The 27,571-nt window shown below is 40.5% G+C and overlaps 1 protein-coding gene across 5 annotated transcripts in view; it reads left to right on the top strand.

Annotated features, from left to right (window-relative positions):
• Positions 1–27,571, top strand: part of LOC114486964 (SCAN domain-containing protein 3-like) — a 332,132-nt gene that overhangs the window by 172,249 nt on the left and 132,312 nt on the right. For all 5 annotated transcript variants that reach the window (XR_008617933.1, XM_055086238.1, XM_055086244.1 and 2 more), the window contains one exon: positions 8,647–10,368. Coding sequence is in view for 4 of the 5 variants with exons in the window: in XM_055086238.1 (XP_054942213.1) it covers positions 9,313–10,356 (1,044 nt within the window). In the remaining variant the exon portion in view is untranslated. The remainder of the gene's footprint in view (positions 1–8,646; positions 10,369–27,571) is intronic.

Raw genomic sequence — 27,571 nt, forward strand, 5'->3', positions numbered from 1 at the left:
TGACATAAATCACAGCAAGATCTTTTTTGATCCACCTCCTAGAGTAATGGAAATAAAAACAAAAATAAACAAATGGGACCTAATGAAACTTCAAAGCTTTTGCACAGCAAAGGAAACCATAAACAAGACAAAAAGACAACCCTCAGAATGAGAAAAATATTTACAAACAAATCAACGGACAATGGATTCATCTCCAAAATATACAAACAGCTCATGCAGCTTAATATCAAAAAAAACAAACAACCCAATCAGAAAAATGGGTGGAAGACCTAAATAGACATTTCTCCAAAGAAGACATACAGATGGCCAAGAGGCACATGAAAAGCTGCTCAACATCACTAATTATTAGAGAAATGCAAATCAAAACTACAATGAGGTATCACCTCACATTGGTCAGAATGGCCATCATCAGAAAATCTACAAACAATAAATGCTGGAGAGGGTGTGGAGAAAAGGGAACCCTCTTGCACTGTCAGTGGGAATGTAAATTGATACAGCCACTATGGAGAACAGTATGGAGGTTCCTTAAAATACTAAAAATAGTATTATCAGATGACCCAGCAATCCACTACTGGGCATATACCCAGAGAAAACCATAAATCAAAAAGATACATGCATCCCAATATTCATTGCAGCACTATTTACAATAGCCAGGTCATGGAAGCAACCTAAATGCCCATTGACAGACGAATGGATAAAGAAGATGTGGTACATATATACTATGGAATATTACTCAGCCATAAAAAGGAACAAAACTGGGTCATTTGTAGAGATGTGGATGGACCTAGAGATTGTCATACAGAGTGAAGTAAGTCAGAAAGAGAAAAATATCATATATTAATGCATATATGTGAAATCTAGAAAGATGGTACAGATGAACCAGTTTGCAAGGAAGAAACGGAGACACAGATGTAGAGAACAAACATATGGACACCAAGGGGGGAAAGGACAGGTGGGATGAATTGGGAGATTGGGATTGACATATATACACTAATATATATAAAATAGATAACTAATGAGAACCTGCTGTATAGCACAGGGAATTCTACTTCACTCTACAGTAGAAACTAACACAACATTGTAAAACAACTATACTCCAATTAAAAACAGCAACAACAACAAAAAAATGGCAGTTTTTTTCACTAGTGCAATCAATTATTTTTCTTCTCAAAGTGACTTGGGATAGTTGAGTATAAATATTTGTGACTGACCTGAAGACTACACTTGAAATTAGGAAAGTGTGTGTGTGTGTGTGTGTGTGTGTGTGTGTGTGTGTGTGTGTGTGTGTGTGTGAAGTATATATATACATAGCACACATATATATGTATAGTAAACTAGAAGAGAAATGTTTTGACCTTAAGCATAGTGATTCAAACATGCATTACACATTGTGCTTTTTTAGCAACTTTTGATCTCTTGTTCTATTCTTGGTGACAATGCAGTTTTACCAATGATTTCAAAGCCCAGCTTCCAAAGCCACTTTTAGAGTGACTGTTTCACATGTTTCTGATTGCTTCTCTACTTCTGCAATGAAATATTTTTGGTTGTAGGTCTTTTTAAAAAATTCCTAAAATAGAATTTTAGTCTATGTATTTATTTACTTTCCTGAAGGTAGAACTCAACAGCCAGTTTTTTTTTACATTAACACACACACAAATTAAAATAACTTCATGTAGCCTTTTCCACTGAAAAAAATAGTTATTCAGCTTATTCTAAGTGCTTGACTCTTGGCAAGATTCTTTTGGATATGAATAAGAATAAGACCTTGTACTTTCCCTTGAAGAACTTATTGTTTAGTTGGGAAACAGACACCTAAATTGTTGACTGTAATATACCATAATAAGTGTTGTAAAGTAAGAACCAAGTGCTAGTAACAGCCATAAAACCATATGTAGTTTTAGCTATATATAAATATCTCTCTGAGATATGAATACACATTAAATTCTTTTTTAAAAAATCCTAGTAGGCTGCATGATGATATACAGTAATTCTTTTTAATATTTTTGGAACATATTCTCTCCACAAGGCATATATTTTCTAGACTCTGGGGAATTAAAAGTAAAATAGTTACGAGAATGGAGGAATGAGGAAAACAAGAACAGAGAAGTCTCTGTAATTTGGAGGAGGAGGGGGTAAGATGAGGGTAACTAAAGAGACAGAGCTTTAAGCAACCATGTGGGTGACAGCCTTCTGGTCAATGGCTGGTGAAAGACAGAACATTGATCTTGACAGTGAAGCTGCAGTCATTGTGAATTCTGATGGTGTTGCCAAGAGTTATAATTTCATAGCTCAGTGAGATTATTTGAGCAGGAGAGTTTGAAGATACATATATAAAACTTTAGAAGAAAGAAGTTATACATTTTTGAAGATAGTAGATAGGTAATAATAGGACATCTGAGCAGATTGCAACATTTTCTGTAGACTATTGAACTTTTCCCTATCCACGTTGAGTGGATTTTTTTCCAAATTTACTGTCACATCTAATCTTTAAATAAAACATGGACAACCCTCTGCAGAATAACGTCAGTTGCTTCACACTGTCCTTGAAGACAAGTGCAAAATACTTGCTTTTGTTAACAGCTGTGATGAGCAACATCTAAAAAAATATTCAGAACCCTAAAAACGAAGTCCTGATGCCGTTTTGATAATCATGATGAGCAGCATGAGAAGAGGTGGAGTGGGGCTGCTCTGAGGGCTTCCTAGCTCTCAGGCTGTGTCCCACAGATTATAATTCTAATTTGAGATTAATTCCTTTGCCCTATATGTATTAGGAAAGTCACACTTTCCTCAGTGAAACACAAATAGCCCCATCCTAATCTCATGACTTTCGGGAAAAAGAAGGGTTAAAGAGAAGGTGGGATGACACTAAAAATTCATCTATTTATTCATTTATTCAACCAATACTAATTTTGGAAGTTTCAATAGCATGTAGGCCCTAATGGGGTAAAAAATTTCTGGATTTAGGTAACTAGAGAAAGGAGGCCAGAACAATGGGAGGTGGTGATTTGTAAAAAAGTCATTGTTGAGGTGAGGCTGTGAATGGGGTGCTCTTATTAGTAGTGATAAGATCTAGTGCAGTGCCTTCTAGCACGTTTTCCGGTTGTGGTCACATAGAAAGTGGTGACAGTTTATAGCATATCTGTACAGTAATCTGGCCTGAAGCCAGTAGTGATTGGCTGAGGGCTTTGCAGGCTCACACAATTCTCAGCCTCTTTGAGGGCAGAGTAGCTCTCTGCTCAGGAGTTCTGATCTATGATGACCTTGGGAGTGGGTGACTGGGTCAGAGAGAGGAACAAGGACCTGGGAAGCTGAGGTGTTGGAAGGATCATGCATATAGTTCTAGAAATCACCAAAGACTGAGACAGAGGTTGTATAGGAGAGAGGAACAAGACGAAATTAAGAATAAAAAATTTCAAAGATGGCTACAGATAAACAGAAGCAAGGAAGATGAGTATCTGATTGTATTAGTCAGCTAGGGACACCAGAACAGATACCATAGGCTGAGTGGCTTAAACAACTGACATATCTTCTCACAGTTCTGGAAGCTAGATATCTGAGATCAAGGTGTCCATCAGCAGAGTTGGTTTCTACTGAAACCTCTTTACTTGGCTTGTAGATGACTATCTTTTCCCTTTGTCTTCACATGGTCTTTCCTCTGTGTGTGTCTGTGTCCAAATTTCCTCTTATAAGGACACCAGTCATATAGAATTAGGGATCACCCTAAAGTCCTCATTTAACCTTAATTACCTCTTTAAAGACCCAGTCTCCAAATACAGTTGCATTTTGAGGTACTGGGGGTTAGGAATTCAGCATATGAATTTGGAGGGACACATTTGAGTCCATAACACTGATAATTACATGTTATTGATGCTGGAGATGGGGGTTAGGAAAAAGGGATTAGAGTTGTCTGAAAGAGGCAACAGAGAACAATGAGGACACCTACCCTACCTGCAGACCCAATGTTATCAAGGCCACCCCTTGGAGAAGCAGGAAAAACTGTATCCTCAGGGGTACAAAAAAGTGAAGGGAAGATTCAGAGAAGAGGGTGAATTTCTAGGGGATTTTAGGGCTGGGAATGTGGTAACATACATGCTTTACTAACTCAAATCCCTGTTTCTCTTGTGGACCGCAAATACTTCTAGGAGTCAGGTGTCATATACATGTTTGTAAACAGTCTACTCCTGCTCCTCTACTCTAGCTCATTTGGGGAGTATCCTTCCCCCAGAGTTCTTGAGAGTTGCAGTTCTTACCATCTCAATAGGGGGGCCCTTAATGAATATGCTGATGTCTACACTTTCTGAATCCCTCATGGTGTCAGAGTGGTGTTGTTTTCCCTTTTGTCTACAATGAGCCTGAAATATACCGTGCTTCCCCCCAAAAAATAGAGGGTATGCCCCTCCTCTACACTGGAATGTGCTTTGTCCCCTAGATGGTGTTCCTTTGTGTCTCATGAGCCCCTTGGAAAACAGTGCCTTCCTCCATCTTTGACCTGCAGCAGGTGTTTTCGTTTGTCTCAGATGGTGGTCTCTGGACCCACGCTGGGGAACAGACACTGTTCAGTCCTCCTCAATGCTTCCATTGCTTTTTACCAGGTCTTTGTTCCTGTCTCTCTTAGCCAAACACCAAGGGCTATGAGCAGATGTAATCATAGACACTGGGATCTCTTGGACCTGAAAATGAGTTCATCAAACACATCCAAACGTGCTTGAACCCTAAGCAGCAGATACTGCTTCACTCTATGCTTGGAACTCTTTCTTCTGCCAGCTCCTTCCCACCATTCAGGTCTCAGTCAAAAACTACCCCTTCTGGGAAAGGCCTATTCTGACCACTCTATTTAAAGAAGTCCTCTCACTTCCCCTCCACAGTCAATCTCTAACACATGAACCCACTTTGTTATCCTTCTGTGACAAACAATATCTGGAATTATTCTGTATTTTTATTGTTAATTTTTTTTGCCCCCCACACCATTAGAAATCTCTGTGTCTTGTCCGCTGGTGTTTAGAAAAATGCCTACCACATGTTATTTGCTCAACAAATGTTTGCTCCATGAATAAATTAATGAGTTGATGCATCTAAGCTGCAATGGCATTGCATCTGGTTTTATCATTCAATTTTTTAAATTTTGTCTTCTTAAGTCTGATTTATTTTGAGTCTGGTTCAATTTTATTGCATTTGAGAATTTGGTCTTGACGGAGTGCAAATATGCCCTAGAACTGATCTGATTTACTAACAGGACACAACAATCAGTAAGTCCTGAGACCTTGCATTTTTTCTGTTACCATCTTTTTCATTCTCCTTGCTAACTTATTTGTCATATGGATCTCTTGGCTGTTCCCTCAGTAAGTAGCCAAGAGGTTCTGGAAATATTCTTCAGGCTGCCGTTTTTGATGTTTCAGTGCCCGGAGGTAAACGGACCCTTACATGTTAGACAAGAGCATCTTTTTACAGTTCCATCAGTGACTGCCTTCTTTGTGTGACCCAACTGGGGTTCAGGTTGGGTGTGGGCTGTAGTACTTACTCTGATAGCTCAGTTGCTGAGCTGGGGAGCCTATTGTTGCCATTTCATTCTAATCCATGCCCTAGGTTTCTGGGTGTTTGCTCTCAGCCTGCTGTGCCTTGCCTCCACTTGCAAATCCCCTTGTCTCACATGACTAGTTGACAGCTAACACTGCAGACAAGTCCCAGTGCCTCATTCCATCCTGATTCCTCAGTTCAGATCACTTCAACAGTGGGGCTGGCCAGGAACGGGCTTGAGTTTACTTTCCATCCTTTTTACTTAAATGCTTTACTCCTTCTGCATGGAGCCAGTTCTTCTTCTGTGAGTTAGATTTCTCAACATAACTATTCTATGCTAGCTGGGCCTTTCATTGAAAGCTTTATCTCTTCATATGAATTCCCAGCATATTTTTCTGCTTATGTATCATTCCAGCTGCAAATTCATCCAGCTGTGTCCTGTAGACACAGGTGTTCACAGTAATCAAACATAGAGAGATAGCAAAGGAAGAATACATTAAAAAAAACTTAAACTCACAGAAGATTGACCTTAATAGAATGTTAGGCTTCCACTGGGTATTCAAATAACTGGAGCAAAACCTAATATTATGCAGACATTTATCATAAAGAATACCAACCATCAAATTAAGTCCCTGAATGATAAGAGCTTCCTACAATAATACCCTGTAGTTATATGATGAAATTTTGGTCATTCAATGTGTTTCCTGATACCAACATGAAAGTGGACTTTTCCTGTGCAATGGAAAACTGAGTAATTTATTTTGGTCATTGATAGGATAGACCAGTATTTATCTTCATGGATCTGTGTTGGATATTAACTAATTGTAAAAAATTTTAATGCCACTGTAGCAAACAAACACTCTAGGATAAAGAGAAGGTGCATTGGACCAAAAATCAAGATAGGAGGCACCGTTTGGAGAAAGTCCAGGAAAGTAATCCTTAAAGTTAGGGTCCTGGCCAACGACCACACTTGTTTTGGGCACTGTATGCCCATGAGAGCTTTGGGTGGATATTTCACAGTAACAAATATTATCATTATTAATTCTCAAGACTGATTAAAATGTGTGTATCATATGAATCCTTGTGGGGATATCAAATATTTAAAACAAATCAAATATATTAACCATATATTTTAAATATAATGAAAAATTGTTTGCCTAGGTTCTTTAAAATTAGGACATTTTTGGAATCAATAAATCACTTTAAGACTTCTGAAATGCTAAAATGTATGCTCACTGTATAAATGTTTGCTCACTGTGGGCTCTGTCTATGGAATAAAATGCAGTTCTTATTTCTGCTTTTTACCTACTGGTGGCTTTGGTTTAATTTTCTTCAAGAGGGAGGCATGAAAAATAATGTGAACTAATGACTGGAGTTAGGATGGTTGAATCTTCTGACCTTGGCTTCCACTGCTATGTTAAGTAATTGGATCAAGAGGTGCCTCTTAAAATAATGTATATCAAGCAACATATAGCTTGATATAGATCAGGAAATTTCATCTCTTGTGCCTATGAATAAGAAGTTATTTATAAGGAAGAGGGTAAAAGAAAAGTCTTCATGCCCCCAATTGTCCTTCCCCAGTAGCCAGCCGTGGGACCTGAGATGCTGTCATTGTAGATGCTCCCTCTGGGTGCTGATTCCGTAGGGCCTGGTAAGACCATGAGATGAAATGGCACCAAGGGTCTAACCTGGTATCCATAAGCACCTAGAACTCTGAAATCTTATCTTATACTTTCTGCTCTTCCTTATAATACCACACAGTATGCTCAATATTCAAAAAAAGCCGTTATGATATTCTTCATGGTCTTTACAGTTATAAAGATACTAAGATGGTGGCTATGGTCTAAAAGAGAAAATATTTTTAAAGATTGTGAGAAAGAATAAAAGGGCTCTCTGCATTTAAGTTCATGCATTTTTCATTCATTTATCAAGCATCTATTGAGCACATGATATGCATTCTCAAATAGCAAATATATAGTTGCTACACAAGAGTGACAGGTGCTACTCTAGCTGCAGGCTCGTGGAGTGCTGATATTCTGGTCATACTCACAGGAAAGCCTGCACCAGATGTTAAAGCATGAAAATGCTTCTTTGCTGGTTGAAGATCACTGTGGCAGGTCCTCCAAATGACACTTGACTGCCCTGACTTCCCAGACCACTTCTTAGGGTCCCTTGTGCCTCACCTTCATCCAGCAATTAAGATTTGATATTTGGCACATTTGGACGTCTCTCTGACCCTCTTCCCACAAATCCCCCAGCACAGCTGCCATCACCTATTCTAACTGGTTGATATGAACTGTTCTTATTTTAAATATCCCCCCTGTGTACCTGGTGGAAGTTCAGTGCTCAATACAGGTGACTGAGCCAACCCCAGCACTCTCAAATTAAGCCCCTAGGTGGGATCTAGGCAAGTCAAGAATTGTGTTAGAGGAGTATGGCTGAAGGGTATGGTCTGTTCTTTGGAAAAGAACTCACCAGTTAAATAAGGAGACTCTTAGCAAAGCTAAGGCAGAAACTCTAAGCCAGTGGGTCTCAATCTTGGCTGTACATTGGAGTCACCTGTGCATAAGAGAAAGACAATAAAACAAAACAAAACATCGGACTGATATCAGAGTTTCACTCCAGAGATTCTAACTGAATTGGTCTGGGGTATGTCCTAGACACAACTTTTTTTTTTTTGATGTTCCCCAGGGGATTTTAATACATAACTACCAAAGTCAAGAACTACTGCTTTCAGCAGAAAATAAAACAAGTTAGAACACCTAGCCTTGAGAATAAGTATAAAAGGCTTGAAAATAGAAAAAAATAAAGATACACTGATAACAAGGTATTGTGTGTATGAAAGAGAGAGAGTGAAAGCAAGAGAGCATAAAACTAAATAAAAAGGATACTGTATAAATGACCTCATAGATAGGCTTTCTTAAGGTTTTCCTAGATTCTAGCAACAGTAATATCATTATTTTTGGTTTTCTTTAATGTATCTCTGGGTGGTTGACAGATTTGATAGTTCTGATTATAAAGGTCCTTGCCTATAACATTACATGGCTTTTTGAGTATTATAAAAACAGCTCAGCTCACTAATTGCTGCTTCCTTCCCTCTTTGCTTCTTCTTTCCCTAACTCCCCACGGCAGGCCCAAGTAGTGTTTCCTGTTACCCTAAAGATTCCAATTTCAGCCAGAACTGTGACATCAGCTCTACTTTCTGGAGTAGTTTTGCCACATGGAGACCAAGCACCCTGTATTAAAACAAGACTTCAGAGTTTTTCAAAAAAAAAACATGAACAGGAAGAACAGAAGCAATTATTGAAGGCCACCACTTCATCAAATGTATCTGCACAGAGAGCATCATTCTCAGTGGCTGACCACATTGCTAAAGCTAAGAAGCCCTTTACTATTGGTGAAGAGTTGATCCTGCCTGCTGCTAAGGACATTTGTCGTGAACTTTTAGCAGAGGCTGCAGTTCAAAAGGTGGCACGTGTTCCTCTTTAGGATAGCACCATAACTAGACGAATCGATGAAATAGCAAAGGATATTGAGGCACAATTGTTAGAGAGGATTAATGAGTCACCATGGTACATAATCCAGGTTGACTAGTCTACTGAGGTTGGCATCAAGGCAACAGTGCTTGTTTTTGTGCGATATATTTTTCAGGAGGATGTGATGAGGATATGTTATGTGGCACTTTTGTTGCCAGCCAACACCACAGCTGCAGAAGTGTTCAAGTCTTTGAATGATTACATATGAGGAAAACTGAATTGGTCATTTTGTGTGGGTATATGCACGGACAGAGTGGCTGCCATGACTGGACGGCTTTCTGGTTTCACTACTCAGGTCAAAGAGGTTGCTTCTGAATGTGAGTCTACGCACTATGTCATCCATAGAGAAATGCTGGCTAGCCGAAAAATGTTACCTGAACTTAGCAACATTTTGCAGGATGTGATTAAAATTATCAACAACATTAAAGTACATGCTCTTAACTCACATCTGTTCACACAGCTCTGTGAGGAGATGGATACAGAGCACATACGTCTTCTCTTATACACAGAAGTGAGATGGCTTTCTGAAGGTAGATCACTGGCCAGAGCTTTTAAGTTACGAGAGCCACTCCAGAGATTTCTTTTAGAAAAACAGTCACCACTGGCAGCACATTTCAGTGACACAGAGTGGGTCATAAAACTTGTTTACTTGTGTGACATATTCAACCTGCTCAACGAGCTCAGTCTGTCACTTCAGAGGGGAATGACAACTGTGTTCAAGTTGGCAGATAAAGTGGCTGCATTCAAAGCCAAACTGGAATTATGGGGGCGACGAGTGAACGTTGGGATTTTTGTCATGTTTCAAACATTAGCAGAGATTTTGAAAGAGACTGAGCCAGGGCCTTCTTTCTCCCAGCTGGTGCATGATCACCTATCTCAGCTTTCAAAAGAGATTGAGCATTACTTCCCAACCACAAAAGACCCCCGATCTGGGAAGGAATGGATCTGCAACCCATTTGTGAATAAGCCAGGTGAATCAACTTTGTCCGTGCTAGAAGAGGATCAACTGCTTGAGATCGCAAATGACGGTGGCCTTAAAAGTATGTTTGAGACAACTTCAAATCTCCATACGTTCTGGATTAAAGTCAAGGTGGAATATCCTGAGATTGCCACAAAAGCACTGAAAAGCCTGCTTCCATTTCCAACATCCTGTCTTTGTGAAGCAGGGTTTTCTGCAGTGACAGCAACAAAAATGAGATTACGGAGTAGACTGGACATAAGTCACACACTTCAGGTATCACTGTCTCCCATCACCCCTAGATGGGACCATCCAGTTGCAGGAAAACAAGCTCAGGGCTCCCACTGATTCTACATTATGGTAAGTTGTATAATTCTTTCATTATATATTACAGTGTAATAATAATAGAAATAAAGTGCACAATAAATGTAATGAGCTTGAATCATCCTGAAACCATCCCTGTCCCCTGTCCGTGGAAAAATTGTCTTCCAGGAAACCAGTTCATGATGCCAAAAAGGTTGGGGACCACTGTCTTCGAGGATCTGGGCTATGGTTGAGTGATATGAGGGAAGGTCTAAAAAAGCAGGGCGTTCACTCTAGATTGGATGCTGTCAGAGAGCAGGGGCAGTTCTACAATCGGGTATCAAGAAATCTTACCTATAGACAGGGCAAACTAGTAAAGAAGGAGCAGCCACTCATTGTGGCCAAGAGAAGGGGTGTTTGGTATTTTATGGGTGGTACAGTGACCTCAGTTTTATCTGCGCTTAGACAAGATTATGAAGTAGGCTTGTTTTGTCTTACTTTATCTTGGTCTCAGAGTAACCTTGTCTGATGTTGGTATTCTGTGAGATTGCTGATGTCCAATTGGAAAATAACATGACCTAGCTGTGTGTGCAAGGCCACCTTCTGGATGTCAGGGGCTGCTTTTTTCCCTTTTCTTTTCTCAGTAGTCTGCTTGGTTATACTACCCAGAATCTCAGTTTCTTTCTAAAACTAGGATAGGGCCAGAACCCAGGTATGTTGGGGCAGATACTATCCCCATTTCTAGGCAGTCCTTTTTCACTGAGAAGGAGGGCAATGGTGGTGGTGGTGGTTCTCTAGCCACCGGTTAGGGTGCTGTTGAGGATGGGATAATGTACCAAAATCTTGAAATCTGACTTCACATCATAGCCAGGGAACCTCCTTACCAATAGCTGAACAGGGTCCACTGGTATCACTGCCTGATGCCATCAGGCCTGTTCTGACAGCCCTATTGGAGAAGCCAGTGATTCTGCTGGCACAGCCTGTACAGCTAGGGTAGTTGCATGCAGGTTGTGGTAGTACCCAGAATTTGCTTCTTTTTCAGCACATGGCCTTCTTCTAGCAAAGCAATGCTCTCTATCCTACATGTCTCACATTTAAGCAAGTCGACATGGGAAGAAAAAATTTATGCTGAGTCACAAATTTTTCTCTTTGAAACTCTCCTAACTTTGTCCTATTTTTGTCTGACAGTCCTTCAACTCTGTTATTGATTACATGCTTGCTGAATGAATAAATCATCTCCCATATGCTAGAACTCAGTAATCTGTAGCCCTTTCTTCTGTTTAGGAAGTTTGAAATATTAAAAACAAATGTGGATTATATAAAAGAAGACTGAGGAAGGGGCATGGAGCAGATATGAAAAAAAGAAGGCCATGAAGAAAATATTGTAACATTTCAATGAAGCGTGAGAAATGAAGGAGAATCATAGGCCTTAACAGTTGCCTAATTATTCTAATCCAGCTTCCTGCCCAAAGCATAAATGTCCTCTGATTCTCTGACATAATCACACAGTTACCCAGGAATGTTGGATGGTCATATCATAAGGGAAATTAAATAGGAAAACAATAATAAAAATGTATATAATAGGAAGAAATTAAGGCAATATTAGAATGATTCTTACAAAGAGAGAAGATGCAAGGATTTTTCCATTGTTGTAGAAAGAAACTCTGAAATGCAAAGAAAAGCCCAAATGACTTGCTCAAGGTTGCCTGGGACCTCAGGGCAGACTGGGGGGGGTGGATTCTTTTCACACTCTATCTACGCTACCATACGGTCTCTGTAGCAGTCTGCCTCTAGGCTAAAGTCAACCTGCAGCAGTTAGCACTGTGCTTCTGCAGAAACTTGAAGATAGCAGAATCACCATTTCAGGAGGAAGATTTATAGCTGTACTTAATGAATCTGAGTAGTTGTTTTAATAAGTACATAAATATCTTTAGTATGGAGGAACAGAATTCAGTTTTGATAGCCACCTTGCAAATGTTGACTGTAACTGCTTTGTTAGTGACAAGTCTAGCTAAAAAGGAACTAGAATGTTTATGAACTGCCATGAAAAAAAATCTCTGCAAGATTCACATTTGGACTACAGTGCAATAAAAGTGATCTTATGGATTATTCAAGGGAGCTGTCTTGGAAACTGGCTACTGTGAGGATTCTGAGAATTACCTGTATAAATAAAGTCAAATTGGGAGGATGGACCATTCTGTCATTATATAGGAAAAGTCATTTTAGTTTTTAGGAGATTACCTAAGATGTACTAAAATGGAGACTGTCACTTGCTAAATTTTCTTGAAAAACCATTGCCATAGGACAGTACAACAAAACAGCACTTGTCAATAGTTGGACTGAAAGCCAGAGGAACAGTTACACACACACACATACACACAAAATCTCTGCAACATATTCCTAATTATTATATTTATACAGGTTTGAAAGAAGCTAAAGGTAACGACTGTCATACCATAATAGATTAGACCTAAAAATGGCAAGATCATACCAATTCTACAGAATTGAAACCAAAGTAAAATTGAATCACATCTTTTCCACTTTATCAGACCTTAATGATACACCTGATCTAATGCAGGTCTTTGTTTTACCTTTTATCCCATGACATTCTGTCTACCTTGAAATGATGATGGCATTCTTCATGAGGCCCTTAGATTAAACCCAAATCATGAATTTTTGGTGACAAGTGGATGGATATTTGGGGCCAGGAGGAAGTAAATGGTGACAGGAATGTTTTCTGCTCAGACATAGCTTAGGGAATGTTTTCTTGGGAGAGCCTTCTTCACTTCCCCCAGTGAGTCGTCTGACCCACTGCTTCTTCACGTAGGCAAACGCACCACGGCTCAGAATAGTCTCAAGATAATCCTCCACACCACAATGGCCAGCCTTCATTTACTGCTTTCTCATGCTCTCCCAGGACAACTCCAAGAAGAGTAGAGACTCCAATTTATTGAGGCCCCATAACATCTCCAGTCAAGGTGTGGACAAGGCGTTCCAGTGAGTAATATGGCACCTTACTTCTATAAACGCCATGTGTGTGACTAAGGTGTTCTTGAGACAAGGCCAGGACAAACAGCCCTCATCAGTCGTATGATCTACGTTGTGTTTGCAAACACAGACCTTGTTGGGGCCTGCAGCTCCCCACTCGCTGTCTCCCCTAACTGTCAAACCCCTTCCAAAACAAGCTTTCCCCTGTCAGGAAGACTGACTTCTCTCATCTCAGGGGCTGCGATCCTGTCGAGCCTTTATTCTCACCAGCTGGTTCTGACTGTGGCAGAAATGTTGTTGACATAGCAGATGGTCCTGATATTTCTGAAAACCAGCAACATCTTTGCCATTTCCACCCCCAAACTCTTGGCTACTGTTTCTCCTTCAAGTGGTATGGGTCCTTTTTAGCAAACCTGTATATTCTGATGATTTTTCTTAAATATCAGAACAGGAACACTATGCTATACAACCACCCTTCTAGAATATGGACAGAGGCAGAATATTAGGGGTCCCTCAGAGAAAACCCATAAGCTGAGATAAATTTTATTTGGCATGATGGATTCTTACATGAACTTGAATGAGAAAATAGTGAGTAGATTTTAGATATTTGAGGTGTGAAGTATCAGGCAGTGAGCTGTGGCTGATAGATGGTGCTAGAAGAAATGGAATCTAAAGTTCATGCTGTTTGAAACCTTTTAAAGAAGTAATATGCCATTGAATAATGTTTATCCTTATTGAACACAAGAGGACTTGAGAGAAGCGTGAATATAATTGGGTTAAAGAACATTACTCAGCAGTGTCTCCGGGGCCAAAGCAAAACGAAGGTACCATAACAACTTGATGATCTGGGACCCAATCCAGCCGTTCTGAAAAATTAAAGCAGATTGATTTATTCTTCCTTGCTTGCCCCATGCAAGCAGGCAATGTGAACAGTCTCTTAAACTCACTAAATAATGGTATAAAAACTTCGGCTGGGGCTTCCCTGGTGGCGCAGTGGTTGAGAGTCCGCCTGCCGATGCAGGGGACGCGGGTTCGTGCCCCGGTCCGGGAAGATCCCACATGCCGCGGAGCGGCTGGGCCCGTGAGCCATGGCCGCTGAGCCTGCGCGTCCGGAGCCTGCGCTCCGCAACGGGAGAGGCCACGACAGTGAGAGGCCCGCGTACCGTCAAAAAAAAAAAAAAAAGTGTCTTTTGGGTTGGCTAATAAAGGACGGGTGAGGACCCTGACTCCAGAATGCCACAGTCCAAACCCAGTTCACTAGGTACAAGTCTTTTCTTCTCATGATAGCAGTAAACATCACATCAGCAGTGATGTGTTTAGATAATCAATTTCTTTGAATGACAAAAGCAGAGTCCTAAGGATGAGCACAGAGCCATATGGATGGAGGGACTGTATAAAAAGGAGGGGAGGAGAGACATGGACATAGAGAACAAACGTATGGACACCAAAGGGGGAAAGGGGAGGGGGTGGGACAAATTGGGAGATTGGGATTGACATATATACACTACTATGTATAGAACAGATAGCTAATGAGAACCTACTGTATAGCACAGGGGAAGAAAAAAGGTACAATCTGTTTGTAGAACATATATTAAATTAACCTTAAAAATGCATTCCAGTATACAGTAGGTGCAGACAAATACTGTTAGATTCCACTTATATGAGGTATCTAGAATAGTCAAATTCACAAAGTCAGAAAGTACATTGGTTGATGCCAGGGGCTGGGGCTTGGCAGGGGGGCGTGGAGGGGGGAAAGTGGAGTTAGTGTTTAATGGGGACAGAGTTTCAGTTTAGAAAGGTGAAAAATTCGGGAGATGGATAATGGTGAGAGTTGCACAAGAATGTGAATGTACTGAATGCCACTGACCTGTACAGTTAAATATGGTTAAAATAGTATGTTTTATATTATGTGACTTTTACCACAATAAAAGAAAAGGATGGGAGGAATTTGTGAAGGTGAACACAGGATGTCCTAGGTAGGGCAAGTTGAACGAAGAAAACCAGTTTGAATGTGAGGTGTATGAGAGTGGGATGGGAAGAAAGTGTACACATTACACAGCGGAGCAGAGAGTGCCAGTTCCATGGGTCATCATGAGAATCGGGGTGGAGGAGAACTAGGTACATGATCTAATTTCCAATTCCTGTCTGCCCTGATGATAACATTAGTAGGGTCTCCAAAGTCATGTACTTCCTGAATTAAAAGATTCATTTCATAGTGGAGAACAGCTCACTTGACAAAGAATATTCTGGTAACCCTACCATCAATTTGGCTTACTATCTCTAAGCACAGAAGAACAAATATAATTAAAAGAACTTAGATAATGTGAAAAATATTTAACAACTTGTTGGATGGCCCCAAAGCAATCAGAGCAGACACAGTCATGGAGCTAGAGTACAGGGGAGGTCAGTGGGTCCCAAGGGTGGTGGAAGGGTGGTGGGGGAGGGAGTTTTAGGATAATTCTAAGGGTACCCAAGGATTTCTATTTTAATAACCAGTCATACCAGCCAAATACAAGCCCCAGAGACAACCAACATTTCTATAAGTCATGCAGTGAAATCGATTTGTCTATAACAGGTTGGGAGTCTATTTCAAAAACAGTAATAAAGTTGATAGAGCCAAGGAAAGAGCCCACATCTGAGACCCTTCTCACCTGCGAAGACTTCTTACTCTTTATCAAACTGCATCTGTTAACCAAATGAGACAATTAATAAAAAAGGGATCCTCCCACACCTTTTCTCTTCAATACTAGACGGGAACTTCAAGAAAAAGTGCAGAGAGTCAGCAAAGAGTTCAAATACAGATTGCATTAAACACAGGAACATTAAAACACGGGTCAAATTGATCTGGTCCTTACAGATTAGCCTCTAAATTCTTAAAGTGTTCACTAGTAAATACATATTCAGAGCAGATGTTGAGCCCAGCTGGGGATGCATAATGGCCTTTGATCCAGATTATTACTGGGAACTGCAGAGCCCTTGACGTATTTGAGAGTAGTGCTAACTCCTAGAGTGTGTTTGGATTTCAAAGCATTTTGGAAACACTTGGTAAATACATGCAAGCATATTATATGTGTATGTGTGTGTGTGTAACTGTCCTTGAAAACAGGCATCCAATTGGTTGCTTAGTGACTGCATTACCTGGGCATTTTTTTCCGCAAAAAATAGGTGATCAAAATTTTAGGAAAAGGTACTCCACACGAACTATATAGCACAGTTGATACGCCTATGAGTCTTAAATATTTATTACTCTTTCCTAATGTAAAATACATCTATCCATCCACTTTCCTACCTACCGTAAATGGTCGTTTTTTTTGTTAGGCAAAAAGTAGTCTTAGTGATCTTATAAAAAGAATAAAAAATTCTACATTAATTTTAAACATTGCTTTAGACCAACATCTCAGTTAGGAAAAAGATTTAATATATGTTTTTTTTCACAAAGGAACTTTCTTTGTATTTAGAGTAAAATATTTGAGAAAACATGCCACATATGAAAAATCTGTATGGAGAGATTGGGTCAAGTTTGAAATAGAATTATGGTAAATCCTGCAAATTGGAGGTAGATTCGAATATTAGAAAAATTGTTTTCCAGGCTTTCTGTGGTTTTATTTAACAGACACCTCACCTGAGTTCTAAATTTATTTCTCAAAGCAGCTAAGCTCTTAGGAGAAAATTATACTGCAAGGTAAGAGTTTATAAGGAAACACACAGATACACCCTCACAGATCACACTGAGTGTGGTCCCACCACAAATCTACCACTAGATCATCTACTAGAATTTCGGGTGACATAAGTAAAAATGTACAATTAAAGTGATTCTTTCAACATGATAATGAGTAATTAATAATTCCTAAAATACAGTTTTAAAATTCACCTTTAGCCAACGTGAGTATTACAAATATCCATCTACCATTCTCTTGAATTTCACCAAAAACACTTTGGCTTTGTTCTGCAGCAGACAATTTAAGACATTCAATGGTATTTGTTCTACTTCTGCTTTTTCCTTGCTCTATTTCAAGGCAGAATCCAGGCTTTGAAATTTCTTCCTTCATGGATAATGTTAGCCTGGCAGAAAACACAAGCAGTCAAACCCAAAGCTTCTTTTTTCTTTTATATAAAAATCTCAGCCCTTTAGAAGTGATGGAGTGCCAGAGTTGGTGAGGAGCAAGGGAGAGGATTTGGAAGCAGGGAAAGAGCTAAGTCAGAATGAAAAGGGGAGAAAGGACCACAGGCTGCTGGTGTTGTGGACTCAAGCTCTTCAGTCTGACAGCACCAGGGAGAGTAAGGAGTCCTCAGGAAGGAGTGACTCTGTTTGCTCAGATTCACCCAAATCCCTATATACCCCCAGTGTGACCCAGGGGCAGGTTACAAGACACAAAGGAACCACATACTAAACGTACTCAGAAGGAGAGTGAAAATGGAAGGATCTTAGAAGGACCTTTTTTCCAAAGACTAGAACTTTGTTTTATTCTTATCTTTGCCTCATCTGTGTGTGTGTGTGTGTGTGCACGCGTGCACACGTTCATACACACATGGAGGTGGGCGTTGGAGGCTGGGGCTAAGCATGAGTAGGAATTCCAATGGGATGGATCACAGCTGAACTAAGCTGATTTAAAGAAACAAAGATGTGATATTTCTCCCACTTAGTGTGGACAAAATTCACCTCTGTCAGAGCTGACCATTGAGGACTATGTATAAAGAACTGAACCTTTTGGCTTGAATATAAATGGAAACCATTGGTTTTCCAGGAAAATAAATACATTGTGCTTATTATGTTTCTCTCTCACAGCGTTACTTCATGTCAAATTGTGGACATACCTGTTTCCTACCAGGCCAAATGAGGTCATTTATTGTTTTGACACTTTCATGCCCTAAAGAGGGGCACTGAATGTTACCCTTTGCTAAAACTCAAAACACACTGGTTTACTCCACAGATATTTATGATCAGTGTTTGCATACACTGTGTGTAGTGTACACCAAGCACTGACCTAGGTTTTGGACTATCAAGATAAAAATGACATACCGTCTGGCTCCCAAGGCACTCAGAGGCCCTGTGCTGACAATTTGTTTCACTCCCAAATTTCTTATCATATGAGGGAACCCTTGTATTTGACAGAGACCAGCCAACTAACAGTGTGCCACATTTGATTGTTTAGCCAAAGGAATGTTCATTAGTTAGTCCTACTCTTCTTGAAGATAAATTTGCAACTGGAGTATTTAATGCTTCCCATTCCCCATCTGAATGTCTTCAGATTGCATATAGCAGCTGTGATGAATATGAGTATAGGCTAGAAACAACACTGTATTTCACAAAAATATCAGCAAATCTTTATATTTCAATAGGAGCTTACAAATCTATGCATAATATTATTTCAGGTAAATTTACCTGACATGGATTGGCCAGCTCTCAAATATTTATTATACTGGTCAATATCTTTGTCAAATGTCTCTTCATCTTCTTAGACACAGATGGAATTATTGCCATCTACAAATAACTTCTGCTCTTTTTTAGTCATTCAGCAATCTGCATGCCGTAATCAGAAGTGCCAGGAAACTGGACCAAGTGGTAGGGGTTAAGAATGAAGGCAACACTCTATACTTTTGTTAAGTTCAATACCTTTTCTTGATTATATCAGCATTCCCCTAGCTCCTTTAATTTAAAGAAATACATTTTTGGGGGGAAAACATATTTAGTTATGATTCAGCCATATAGAACATGCAGCAAAATGTAGAAATATTTTGTAAGTGGTACCCTAAACCACGCTTTTGTCCTGAAGACTTTTTTTTACTCTGCAGCATTTATTTCCTCTGTTTCAAGATGTCTGTAGCAGAAAGAACAACTCAGAGATTAAACCTCAGTGTTATTCTAAAAGCAATCATCTGAAAAATTTAGATTCTTTCGACAGTGACTGCCTTGAAAAATGAAAAACTTAGTCACACAACTGGTTTTTTTAGTCTTGAGAATATCAAACAGTTTGTTTGACTGACTTTTAAATTGACTGTTCAGTCACTGTTGAATGATGTGCCCCTTAGGTAAGACAGCCTGGGAAATTGCTTCCAAAGAGTTTGAGATTCACAGCTTTTTTCACCCCAATTTTCAGCACAGCTTTAAGACCATCCACTTAGCTACCAGGCATCTTCTAGGGCACAGGCTTTTCCATACAAAGGGTTGATCACCTCTTCATCCATTGAGACCTCTCCAGAGTCGTACTTCAATCGCTTACTGTAAGAGCAATTGTCTTACAAGTCACTTGCATTCCTTTAATCCCTGGGCTTTCTCATTTCAGTACCAAATAGGGGTCAGCATGTTTACTTCCATTCTTTAGCATTTTCATTTGCCTACAGTCACTGTTCAAAGGTAACCTGGAAATCATTCACAGGGAGAAATTTATGATGTAGTGCATGACACTGTAGCTCTGTGCCTTGCATGATTACCATAGCTCACAGAGCATCAGTCTTAGTCGGTGATCAATAACTGGTTATGGAATAAATGAAAAAAGGAATGATTGAATGACTATAACCAAAAAAAAAAAAAAAAATCAATGGGTAATAACGAGTCTAGGAGTTCCTAAGTAAACAGATACCCTAGGAATGACTTAAGTATTTTTAGCAGATTCATTTTTTCCCAAGTAAGAAATATTTTCCATTCCAATGTTAACCAACTTAGGACATCCTATTGTTTCACCCAATGTCCAGACAGAAGATCACACTTTCAAAGGGACCACTGAAGGGAGCTTAATGAAGGGAGTGTTTATAATGATGTGGGCAGGGTTAAGTAACAAAGGATAGGGCAGTACCCTAGAGCCAGCAAAAGCAGGGGTTCTGAGGGGTGTGGGGTGGGAAGCAGTTAGTTACTGGAATACAGAGAAAATAGCTGGATGGAAAGGGCTCCCCAGAAGGAACTGGGGCCTTGGATAGAGGGTCAGAGCCAGCCTGTGATGACCTGGCAGGGAGGTTGCTGCTGGAATAAAAATGCTTGCTTCATTCTTTACTAATCCTTCAATTTCTTTGCAAATGTCTTCCTTTGGCTGAACTGAAAGTTGGGGGGCAAGGAAGCCTGTTGGTGCAGTCCCCAGAAGTTAAAGTCTTAGGGCTCAGAGCAGGATGGAGAAGGGTGGAGAGTGGATGGGGTGGGGGGCAAATCAAAAATGCCCAGATGCCTTCTCTATGAGCTGAGGTGGCTACAAATTGTAGTCTACAATGTATTGACACTTTCCTTTATATCTCTGTATGTGCAGGATAATCAGAAATAGGGAAAACATAATGGAAAACATGAGTTTCAAATACGGAAGTCCAACAAAAAGAAAAAAAGTATTGCAACAGAAAAGGAAACTAGGACTACGTTCTATTTTAGATTTGTAATGGTATAATTTGTAGAAAATCAACATTAAACATTATTAATGTCCCTCAGATTTGTTTGACAAAAGTCTAAAAATTAGACTTGATGAAAGTGTAAAAATATAATTTTTTGTTATTTATATTTAGGAAAAAACGTCTTCAAGAAAAAAAAAGTATTGGGTTATCTAAAAGTGGAAACTGATACAGGGATTCTTTAAGGGAGTGCTTTCAGGAGAAGTCTTCAAGGACACAAGGGAAGCAGGCTGGTGCAGGAGAAGAAGTTAAACAAAGGTGTGGTTATCTAGCTCAACCTGATTCCACGAGGGGCTCTGGAGCATGAATGGCACCAGGAAATTATCCTGCAAGGATAGAATCAGTCCTTAGGAGCAAGCTATTCTGCTGGTGGTGGAAGCGTACCTCCCAGGCATTTGCAGGCAAGGGTGATCTCCTTGGCTGACACAAATTACCTGTAAGAGGGTGCACCTGCGAACCACTAGAAACGAACAGCAGCTGCTGGGGGATGGGTGCATTGGCTCAGTAAAGGAGGTCTGGGTGGGGTACCACCTACTGGATACATGTAAGCTTGCAGGCAGAATCCTGCCCACTTACGAATATTCCCAAATTCTAACCTTAGGGGCTGAATATATCTTTTGTCACATTGCAGAACATGGTAAGTCATCCTGCCTCTGAGAAAATCCTACCTAATTACCAATTAGGTAATTGGCAAAGATAAGTTGACCTGAAAGAAAATGCTGAAATAGAGATTTGTTTGCAACTGTAACAGTCTTTTGAAGCTTCGCAGCAGAAACCCTCTCTCCATACATCTTTTTTCAGTCCCCCCTTCGTGATTTCCTCTACCTCCTTCTTTTTCGTTTCACACATCTAGGAGTTGTTCTGAAACCCATTTTTATCTGGCTTTCCTGGATACTAACATGCTGGCTGAGGTGATAAGTGATAAGGTTTAATCAGGAATAACATTAAAAATACTTATAGCATATTTGCTTATCAGTGAGTAGTAGCCAGTCAGAACATACCATGAACGGAGTTTCCCTACTGGGCCAGATGTTGAACTTTAGGTGTCAGGTCATTAAGAGATGGAGATACTGGAGAAGGGGCTGAGGCAGCAGAGGTGGAGTGGTAGGGCTTTGGGTTAGCGGGTGCTTAGGGCATAAGCTGATTTTCAGCCTGTTAGGAAGTCTTTCATTATGGTTATACCAGTTCCTACTGATTAAATATCAGACCGGGAGAATTGTTTCTGATATTGTTTGTTGTCACTGTTACTGTTGTATTGCTTTAAGTAAAGCATTAATAACTGTGGCTTTGAACCTATGGCAGTCCTGCAAATCCCCAAAGAAGTCGGAAACTCATAAGACCAGTCCCCAAGACCACTATAATCATAGCTGTAACCTAACCCCAAATCAAGATTCCCATGAAGCTTTTACATCTAGTGTAAAACAAAAGTTAAATGGGGAACATAGACACATACTGTTGTAAGTCATTAGGTATTATACCTTTTGACAGCAACTTCCTAATCAAAAGCTATAACTTTGAAGAAAATGAATAGATAGCAGGCTATCTTAGCTGACATGTAAGTAGTCCATGATTTTTCTATTCATAACGTTTTAAACTGTGGCACTTTAATGCACATTACTGCTAATTTATTTTTTTCTGGCCCCGTTGTACAGTCTCTTAAAATCCATCACAGTTGAGAACAGTGTCTAGACAGTTATTATGATACAGTCAGAAGAAAAGCTGGCAAATAAAAAAAAGAAAGTGAATAGAAGTGCTGATTAAAATAACAGTACAGTTTTATATGAGGATCCTTTTAAATTTGTATTTTCTAGGTTTCATCTTTGGAAGAATCAAATGACACTAAAATATTGTAGCACTGGAAGTCAGCTTCCTTTTACAAGTCTAAAAGGGAAAGAGTAGAGTCGCATTTATTTCTCCGTAGAAAGATTTCAGCAAACTAATTAAATAAATATTATGGCAGTGCATTTGAATAGTTTTCTTATCAGCGAGGAAGGAAAATGCTCAGGTATTTTATGTCACTGTTGAAGAAGGGCAAGGAAGCCATTGCTGAATAAATGGTTTTGTCAAATCTATATCTGATTTGAGGAAGTCAACTTTTTTATGGGAACTAAAAACGTGAAATACACACAATCCAGGTCCCTGAACACAATCTTTTCCTTTGAGTTTCCAGAAGAATTCCTATTTCAGTTTTAGAGCCATCTGTTCTTGTCTTTTGCCACTGAGTATGTGGATAGATAATTTCTCAGGGTGCAATTAAATGAACATGAAGAAACTAGTTTATGCTATAAAGGGATCTGAAAAAGCTAAAGCATAAATGATAACATCTGTGCAAGGTATGGAGAAAGGGAGCAGAGAGAAACATGCAAATTAGTCACACACTGTCAACACAGAAGTCCAAGTTCCAAGCAAATAAACTGAATGGGACGATGATTTACAGGACACGGACTCATCCCTGTCAAGGGGGTAGAAACAATAAGTAATTGGTCAGGTGCATTCATGTGGCATGGGAAAGCAAAAGCAACTATCAATTCTGTAAAAACAAAGAACAAAAACAACCCAGCATGAATGAAAGACTAATTAAAACTTTCCAATCTTAGATTTGAATGACTCAATTTGCTAACAGCGAATTTTGTTAAGTCCAAAGTATCATGATGCAGATTGTCTTTTCTTCACTGGGCTCATGGTTTTCATTCCTCTTCAGCCTCTGCATCACTACTCTCCCCCCACCCCCCGCCAGTGAAACATTGGCAGGTGAGCAACCCTTTTCCAGAAGGTGGGCTCCAGTCCCTCATACGGGAAAGTCCCAAGTTTAGTGAGGTGTGAAAAGGTTTAATTTCACTAAACACCTGTAGCTGAGGTTGCGTTCCACACAAAGGATGCCTTCTGGACGATTAATGCAACTTTTACATCCTCTTCAATTTGGCTCTAAAATATCTCTTTCAATATCTCTTTCCATTCTCTGCTTGAGAACTTATAACTTTTCCGATGGGCTGTTTTAATTGTTTTTCACCACTTCAGATTAATGTTGAACAAGTTCTTCATTAAGTCTTTCTTTTGGTAGAAAATCCAGGATAATGTGCCCTTGGTCCTAAGCCTCTTAATTTTAGGGTCATTTTGACCTTCGAGCACTGCAATGTTTAGACCTCAAGTCCTAAGTTAAGGATTAAGCCAGAGGCAGGAGTTTCCACTCGTTATTTCTGTATCCCCGACTGCCTCTCCTCCTCCTTACACTGACCCACCTTTCTACCTCTTTCAAGGCTCCACTCAACTCCCACTTCTCTCTTTAAACCTTCCCGAGTCACGCTAGTATTTATTAGCTACCCTGAACCACTCAGGATTGCACTTGGGAGCCTTCTCGCCTACTGTAGGGCTGTGGTTTTCACACCCTAGCCTGCATCTGCATCACTTGAAGGGCTTGTTAAATATGGCTGAGCCCTACCCACGAGTTTCTGATTTAGTACATGTGAGAAGGGCGGTGATAATTTGCATTTCTGACAAGTTCCCCAGTGAGGCTGATTCTGCTGGTCCAGGGACCACACTTCCAGATTCTCTGCTGTAAGGGATACCCTTGCCTGCTTCTCTGCTCGCCACATTCTAACTCATCCTCAAGACTGCTCTTCATATCAGCTCCTTGAAAGCTGCCCCCCGGCAGAGTTAGGTTTCTTTCAGCCTGGACTCTCACTCACAAGTTGTCCTATCTCAATTAAGGGAGGGTAGCTGTATTCGTTTTCTAGGGCTGCCATAATGAAGTACCACAGACTGGGGGGGCTTAAACAACAGACATTATTTATTTTCTCACAATTCTGGAGGTTGAAAGTCCAAGATCAAAGTGTTGGCAGGTTTGGTTTCTTCTGAGACTTCTCTGCTTGGCCTGCAGATAACTGTCTTTTTCCTGTGTCCTCACATGGTCCTTCCTCTGTGAGGTACATCCCTGATGTCCCTCTGTGTGTCCTACTCTCCTCTTCTTATAAGGATGCAGTCAGATTGGATTAGGGCCCACCCTAATGGCCTCATTTAACTTAATCACCTCTCTAAAGGCCCCATCTCCCAATACAGTCACATTCTAAGATACTGGGTTAGGGCTTTAACATACAAATTTTAGGTGGACACAATTCAGCCTATAAGAGTAGCAAATCCAGATGTCTAAAGAAACCCAGAGACTTATGCAAATGTGTGCATGTGGTGGGATGGAAGATACGAGAAATGGAAAGTGGCTTCATTGCCAGCAAGGCCGTGACCTTCCCAGAGGATCATAAACGTGTTCACAGAGTGTATACACTGTTCAGACAGGGCTGCACTGCCACCACGCTGGGGACGAGACAGGACCATGCTATAAACACAAAAATGACTAAGGCTCCCCCTCTTCTGTCTACTACATACCCATGACAACTCTAAACCTCAATTTAACCCTCCCACCTCCTAGATAAAACTTAATAAGCTAATCAGTCATGAAAAAACCCCACCTCCCGACAGCCTCCAGTCCACAGCTGGTTCCGGCTTCCTTCAGTCCTCCTCGGACTCCTCTCACACAGGCCTACACCCCGTAAGAAGCTCCTCCCACCTCCCCCCGCAACGGCCCTCAGTTCCTTGGGTTTTCACTCCATGCTGCAGCAAGTTCAATAACAAACTCTTTGACATAGCTCTGTTCACAGTGCTTGTTCAGTGGGCTTTACAGACAGTGGGAATGATGTGCCTGGCTGGAACCTAGAACGTGTTTAGAATGACGCGCCCCTTCTAAAGGTATTCAGAATAAACAAAATGTAACATCGCGTGGGACAGATCACAGAGGCTGTGGGCATTTGGGGCCAGCAGAGCACTAACAGCTCGCAGCCTTTGCTCCAATGTTCAGGTCTCCTTCTTTGAACTTGCTAACTTGTCCAGCTCATCAGTTTTTCTCTCCCTTCTTTGACACACTAACAGTCAGGTATGGAAGGAGCAGCAAATATTCGCATTATTTCTTACAACTTACAAAGCATGCTTATAACCCTTGCCTTACTTAATTTTCACAACACACTTGTAAGCTAGGTACAGTAGATCTAGATCCAGCGGGGAGGGGGCAATATAGGGGTAGGAGGGAAAGAGGTACAAACTATTAGATATAAAATAAGCTACAAGGATATATTGTACAACAGGGAGAATACAGCCAATATTTTACAATAACTATAAATGGAGTATAACCTTTAAAATTTGTGAAAAACTCTATTGTACACCTGCAATTTATATATTATACATCAACCATACTTAAAAAAAAAAAGAGGAAAGTGGTCCTTATAGATGTAGCTGTCTCGATCAACCTCATATCAGTAATGTGACCAAGTTCATACGGTGATTAAGTAAAAATTTGCTATACGATGCTATACTATGCTACCTTGACCTCCCAAGAGCTTGTAGTTGAGCAAAAAGTTGCTCTCCTATGCTCTTGTGTGTTTATTTTCCTTCCCATCTAGACCAAAACGTCCTCAAAGTTAGAGATCATGTTCTGTATTTCTCTGGCATCTCCTACAGCTGGATCTAGTGCAATGCCGAGCACATAGCAGACTCTCTATAGGAAGTCACTGACTGAATGAAACTTGTGAACATTTCTCAGAAGGGGACAAAGGGAAGACATTGTTTTAAAGCAAAGCCACTTTTTAGTCTTGGTCTCGTAATTGCAATACCAGAGGCTGTGACTTTAATTCTTCAGGGTGCTTGGCATCAAAACATTTTTCATACTTGGCATTTTTTCTTTTCCTGCCATGGTTTCTGCATTGAAAATGGTTGGGAGGTTCAAACTTCAATTCCACGTTCACTTCCTGGAGTTGCGTGGAAATTTAGAAAACCCATGGAGAGCATGTAGTAGATACAGTGATGTGCTGTCCAGATCCTCCTTTAAGGAAGGATTTGTTGCTCCACCTGTTGGGATGCTGTTGGCACCAGCCTTCAGCTGTCAGCCCTTTCAGAGACTGCCTGAACTACAGTGAGCTGCCCTGCCCAATGGTCGCACACTTCCCCGAGTGGTCCACATCTAGTGACTGATCAGGGAGGGTTTACAGTCCTGGCCATCTTGACCCACCTCAGGACAACTCTGAAGGGGCATCTTGCCTCAGAGCTGCCCATGACATTGATTGAGGCTGTCATGGTCTGCATCATGACTCAACTTCTGCCGAATCTTGCTTCCTTTTCCTTCTTTGCTCGGGTGTTGAAACTTAGGGCTCTCCCATGTAAACGTTCTGCACATTAAACTCTTAGGGTCTGCTTCTTGAGGAACCCAGCTTGAGACAGAGGAGATTGGTGGGGGACAGGGAGGGCTTAGCTGGTCCGTGTGAAGACGATGAACTTGCTCTGAACCCTCAAGAACATAAATCGTAGGATGTGTTTGGCTGTGGTCTGGTGAAGCTGACTGCATTACACTGGGAAGCTCAGAGGACTCTTGTGGCTTTGCTAAGCACAATGTATGCCTCCTACACCCTGAGGGTGACGAGAGGGCGGCTCTCCAGGCTGGAGGGGGCTCCTCAGGGTTCACTCAGCCGGTGAATATCTTTCCACAGCCTCTTGCCTTAAAGCTTAGTAGACAGTTTACTTGCTTTTATAATATTTGTGTGATCTTGATCATTCTCAATCCAATGAACGGGGTAGGTGTGCATCATTATATAGCCCTCATGTGTTCTCCTAATGGTGCTGGAAATCTCTGAACTTCTGATTGCGTTCATGACATTTTCTTTCATTTTCACGCAAGTTCAAGCCTGGTAATAAAGACTTTAGGTGGACATTGGTCTGCTCTCCGAATCTTCCTTTCTTCCCTGGAACTAAAGGCACAGGCCTTCTAATTAGCATCATTTTGGCTTTGATGTCCACAGTGGCAGCTAGGGGCTCCATTTGCTCTTATAAGTGTCCTGTCACTTAGATAAATTTAGGACACTCCTTG

The sequence above is a fragment of the Physeter macrocephalus genome, chromosome 1 (assembly GCF_002837175.3).
Source record: "Physeter macrocephalus isolate SW-GA chromosome 1, ASM283717v5, whole genome shotgun sequence".
Taxonomy (NCBI): domain Eukaryota; kingdom Metazoa; phylum Chordata; class Mammalia; order Artiodactyla; family Physeteridae; genus Physeter; species Physeter macrocephalus.